We start from the raw sequence: 5,207 nt of genomic DNA, 5'->3' as shown, positions 1-5,207 counted from the left end.
CAGTATGTGTGGTTTTTGCTTGACAAAGATTTCAGATATAACATGTTGGTGGAGGATGTGGGAGTGGAGATCAGCATTATGTACACAATCTGTGGTGAGATGCGTGCAAATCAGATCCTTGAAGTTTTAGAGTTGTGGCTGTTTAACCTTTTGCAGGGCCAAATAAATCACACCCAGCTTTTCCCAGAGAAAACGCCATGTGGACACGCTGCTGCCATAAAAGCTGCTGCTCTGCTCAGACTTCCTTCACATGCGGGTTTATGGCACCATAATGTCATTTGTTATATGGGTATGTGAGCAATGCGTCCGTCTGAAAATATTTGGTTTTGACCAGGTGGCGCACGCAACGAAACGTTTTTTTTTTTTCTCCCCTATTTAACATCGGTGATATAAGTTGGAGCTGTCATGCAGATTAGGGACGTGATTGATGGTCTGCATGGCTTAACACAGCTTCTCGTTTTTCACAACGTTCAGCCAAATCAGTGGACCGGAGCGGAGGATGATTGAACAAATGTGTCCGCTTTTAAAATGCGGTTTCGTGGGTGAAAACTTTGTCTAATTACAATTTAGCAAGAAGATAAACGCAGAAAGACAAACTGACAACTTGGGTCCTTAAGTTAATGTTTAATCCATAACAAAGTGACTAAACCTGAAAAAGCTGATTCAAAGATTCAGCTTTGGAAATTAATGATTTAGCTTTTCCATAATAATTATAATAATAGTAATAATAATGCGTAAAAACACAGTTGATAAATAAACAACCAGGATATCTCAGACTGAATAGTTCGACAGTTGGAAAATAATAGAACAAACTTTAACATTTGCACAGCCAGAGTACATTCAAAGTGCAAGATTTTGTGTCAAAGCTTTCCAGTGCTTATTTCAGTCCGTGCTGCGTCTCCTTGTGTCTCCTCAGGTCCACTTTCCTCTGGAAGCCTTTCCCGCAGAGGTCACAGCCGAAAGGTTTGAAGCCCGTGTGTTTCCTGCTGTGCGTGATGAGGTTGGAGCTCTGACTGAAGGCCTTCCCGCACACCTGGCATTTGTGCGGCTTCTCACCTGCAGCAGGAATAAAACCACGCATTTGGGAAAAAACGTCAGGTCACTTTTACGCACAGCGACGCGTAAAACGTAAGTTAACCAGTCAATCAGATTTTATTTGTAGAGCACTTCACAACACTCAAATGTGACCAGAGTGCTTTCCAGTTAAATTCAGTCGTTGTTTTTTGGCTTTTTAGTTTAAGAACAGCGTCTCACCTGTGTGGATGAAAGTGTGTTTCTTCATGTCTGACTTCTGGTGGAATCTCTTCCCGCAGTACTGGCACGGATAAGGCCGCGTGTCCGAGTGGATGAGCAGGTGCGTGGAGAGCGTAGAGGAGCGCTTGAAGCTTTTGCCACAGATTTTACAGCTGAAGCTTCTCTCCTAGAAAAATATATGCACAGAGTCGGTGTGGAAGGCCTCAAAATATTCGATTCAGCAGCAGAAAAGCCTAAAACGCAGACCGGTTTATGATGAGAAATATTTAACTGTGTGCAGTAATGTGGCTCAAACCGGCACATCTGCGTTTGTTTCCATTTTGAGGCCTGTACCTGCGAGTGCACCGCTCTGTGCTGGTCCAAGCTCACTGCGTGTCCGAAGGTTTTCCCGCAGATCCCACACTCAAACGGCCGCGTCCCGCTGTGTGATCGCCGCACATGAACCTCCAGCCCATGAGGTGTGGAGAACACCTTTAGAAAAGCGCATGGATGACTCTGTTACTTCCAAATCAAGCTCACAGTCAAGAAAAGGAATTTACACAAATGTCGTTTTCAGTAAACATTTTTAAAATGGCATTTAAATTTGAACTTGGGTGCGTGAATATAATAATTAAAATGTTGACAGAAAATTAAAAATAAAAAAATAGCAATAAGATCATTAGTAATATCTCTCCAAGCTCACGTACCTTGCAACATTTTATGCACTTATATGATCCACTTGACTCGAGGTTGGAGCGGATGAAATCATTTTCAGATTTGATTTCTGCACCGCGGGGCTGCTGCTTTACATCCAGATACAGCCCGTCTCCGTCCCGCATCCTGCAGATCTGGTGGCCCGTTGAAGAGTAATCCTGGTAGCAGCCGGGCCCGAGGCCCCGCTGTGCGTAAAGCGGCTCGGTGCCTCCGTCCTCCGCCCCGTAGATGCTGACGGGAGAGGGAGACTCTCTGTGGCCCTGCAGGTGGTGGTGATAAGGCCCCTGAACCAGATGCCTCAGCTCGGAGCCGGAGTATGTTGACCAGGAGTAAGGAAAAAGCGGGATGTTGAACGGGCCGTCCTCCGCTGCTGGAGTGGAGCATTTCTCTGAATCTGGAAATTAATTTGGATTACGTTTGAGTGGATGTGCCAACTGAAGAGTGAAAGCTGCAGTTATAAGTCTGTCTTAAAGTTGGATCATTCGGATATTGCGTCAAACCTCTATAGAAGTGACATAACGTGCGTAATAGTGAAATTACAAAATAAACCAAACAAGGATCCGCATCATTTAATCAATTATTAAGTCTTTATTAAAAAAATGCAAAAAAGGACTAAATATAAAGTATTTATTCGTGTACCACTAACGTCTTTTAAAGTAAACGAATACCATTAATTTGACAGCTTTTAAAAACTGGCCTAATCGTCACTTTCACTGTTGAAATAATGGCTGAACTTATGTCTGGATGGGAACATTTCGGAGCAGACCTGGTGAGGAGGAGGGAGACGGGGGACGCCAGAAATCACAGTCGGAGGATCGGTCACACACGCTGCCTCCGCAGCTCAGCGGGGAGCTGGAGGACAGAGACCCCGGAGACCGCAGCCTGGACCCGGGGGACAGCCTGTCAGCGCCGGAGCTCACGTCTTCCTGCGGCTCTAAGTTGGACTCGAACTCCCCTTGAGATTTATTTTCTGTTGACAGCAGAGGGGGAGAAAAAAAAATGCTCAGGAAACGGACTTATTCAGACTGAGTGCGCAACAAGTTGCGGATTTGTAACTTCATTATAACCAGTTCCATTGAGACGACTCGCTCCATTTTCGTGCTTAATTACGCACAATCGAACCCACCTGCGCACACGTGGGCCAGGATAGTGTCCAGCCTGCTGTAGTCATCGTCCAGGTAGCGGGGCTGGTGGTAGCTGTGGGCCCGTTTACTCTTCACCAGGAAGGACCTCGGCATGTTGTTTAGCTGTCCGCCGCTCAGAGCTCCTCACATCTGAAATCCTCCACTTCTCCGCTCTCCACGCCGCTTTGACTTTATCTCTGGACAGATTGGAACACTATTGGTTGTCAGACGAGACGGCGTTGGGATTTTTGGCAGGCTATTACGCATGCGCTGAGAGGCCGTATCGTTTACCAGGTGTCGCCGGGCAGGTGGCCAAAAGCTGGACCACCGTGTCCCCTTCCTCCAAGGGTCTCGGTAGAAATGAGATTGACGAGGAGATATTGTATGTCGGTGTAGCGACTGGAAACGATCTCAATCACGTAGGAGGAAGTTTGTGTGTATGTTCTGGAGTGTACAGTTGGATTTATGATCCAAATTAATGGCAAGTTAAGGAGCGTCATATTTGTTCACTGGTGTTTCGTTTATTATATGATTGAGTATTTTTCAAGGAAGCAATCTCAAAAATGACTTCTGAGATTTGTTTTTGTTTTTTTGCTGTGTTACCAAGCTTTACTAGTATATTTTTATTTCCAGGTGATGACCAAACTTAGAAATGCTGTCAAATACCACAAGAAACTAAAAAAATAAATAAAACTGAGATTGGATTTCTGCGCAAAGCATCTTTAAATTGATGTTTCGCTTATTGTCAGCTCAAATCCTTAAATTTATGAGAGAACTAGCTTTATTCTAAAAGTTAAATCTATTGTTGGGATATAATGAGACATAAAACGTGTGTTTGTGCGGGCAGAGCAGCCTGTGATGGATAATGACCTGCTTGTTTGACTGCTGGTAAAATGATCCTGTTAATAAGACGCGCACGGCCGCTATGCACAACAGCCTGCTGGTGGGGAGCCCAAGTATCCCTTTACAGTTACACTGCTTCAGCCTTATTGTTTTACATCATTAAAACCCCCTCCCGGCCCAATACACAGACCCAATTAGGCTGTCCGCTAAATTGCAAAAACGCAAATAAAGGAAAAAGGCGCATTTAAGATCAGCTGGAAACATTAAATCACACTGGTGGAACGAGTTTGCAGCAGAAATCTGTCAGCTTCAGAATGCAAATCATTGCCACGATTTGGGCTCAAGGTCAGACAAAAAGCAAAGCGGTATCGATTTTGGTGCGATGTGGGAACTGAGTTTGTTTGATGCAGCTGCAGCAAGTTAGGAGACCTGCAAGCAAAGATAGTCGAGACACATGTTCCTGTACTCACACAGCACCGGCTCTGCTCTGTATCCACTCTGAGCTCACACGGTCTCCTGATCTGCGTCCAGAAGCTGCAGCGAGAAACCCTCAGCTCCTCACACTGTCGCACTTTCTTTCTTCTCCTCCCTCACAAATTAATTTTCACGTCAGTCAGCCAATGACAGTCAGGCAAAAACACTGATTCATGCTTTGATAAAATAAAAAAAAAAAACGAAAAAAATCCACTGGGGCCAAAGTCGTCCTTCATTTGCATTGTGCAGAAAATAAATCATCTTGCCTTTCAGCTTGTGTTCTCCGAGTTACACCAGATTTGTCAAATTTAATGACCCACTTATATTATTTAAGGTCATTTTGCAAGTCTGTGATTTGCATCATGACTCCCATCATTTACTGCCATAGAAATCAAGATTTTGAAATGATTCACTTCTTCAAAAGGGTGAAATCCAAAAAACTCCATAAAATTAGTTAACAAGTGAATTTTTAAGAGCAAATGCACACCTCTCCTCCCTCTGCAACACCGAGCAAAATGAAAGAAACGCAAGAGTTCACACCCAAGCACACAAAAATGTTCAAGTTTATTTAAAACATGCAGACTTTTTACACCATTGTATGCCTCTTTCATGGTTCCCTAATCACACCTCATGACAGAAACTCAATCACACATGTAAAATAAACACTTTTATTGACTTTATTACCACCAGACCCTGCGCGAACTTCAGCCCTCTGATGATTCTGAAAAACCTGCACAAAGAGAGACAGACGGACAGCCGATGTGACAACATTGAAACTCGGGTTTTACACACTGACTCAGAACAGGAAACCAAACGCAG

General features: G+C 44.2%; 1 protein-coding gene across 2 annotated transcripts; it reads right to left on the bottom strand.

Annotated features, from left to right (window-relative positions):
* Positions 1-111: 111 nt before the first annotated feature.
* gfi1aa (growth factor independent 1A transcription repressor a) lies at positions 112-5,207 on the bottom strand. 2 transcript variants are annotated; one of them, XM_022214318.2, is made up of 7 exons: positions 4,385-5,207; positions 3,074-3,268; positions 2,714-2,917; positions 1,941-2,341; positions 1,588-1,725; positions 1,255-1,420; positions 112-1,056 (listed from the first exon to the last, which is right to left on the bottom strand). In XM_022214318.2, the coding sequence occupies exons 2-7, from the start codon at positions 3,183-3,185 to the stop codon at positions 878-880; spliced, it is 1,200 nt and encodes a 399-aa protein (XP_022070010.2). In that variant the 5' UTR covers positions 3,186-3,268; positions 4,385-5,207; the 3' UTR covers positions 112-877. The 2 variants fall into 2 exon arrangements, with proteins under 2 accessions (XP_022070010.2, XP_051808798.1); XM_051952838.1 differs by having other exon boundaries at positions 3,074-5,207.

Source organism: Acanthochromis polyacanthus, chromosome 9, assembly GCF_021347895.1.
Source record: "Acanthochromis polyacanthus isolate Apoly-LR-REF ecotype Palm Island chromosome 9, KAUST_Apoly_ChrSc, whole genome shotgun sequence".
NCBI classification, from domain to species: Eukaryota; Metazoa; Chordata; class Actinopteri; family Pomacentridae; genus Acanthochromis; species Acanthochromis polyacanthus.
Note: the sequence above shows the minus strand (reverse complement) of the source record. Positions and strands in the feature narration are given on the sequence as shown.

Coding starts and splice junctions, on each gene's coding strand:
- gfi1aa (XM_051952838.1), bottom strand. CDS start 3,185: ATGCCGAGGTCCTTCCTGGTGAAGAGTAAACGGGCCCACAGCTACCAC. Junction 2,342..2,713: donor GTCTCCCTCCTCCTCACCAG/GTCTGCTCCGAA, acceptor ATTAATTTCCAG/ATTCAGAGAAATGCTCCACT. Junction 1,726..1,940: donor AGTGCATAAAATGTTGCAAG/GTACGTGAGCTT, acceptor GCTTTTCTAAAG/GTGTTCTCCACACCTCATGG.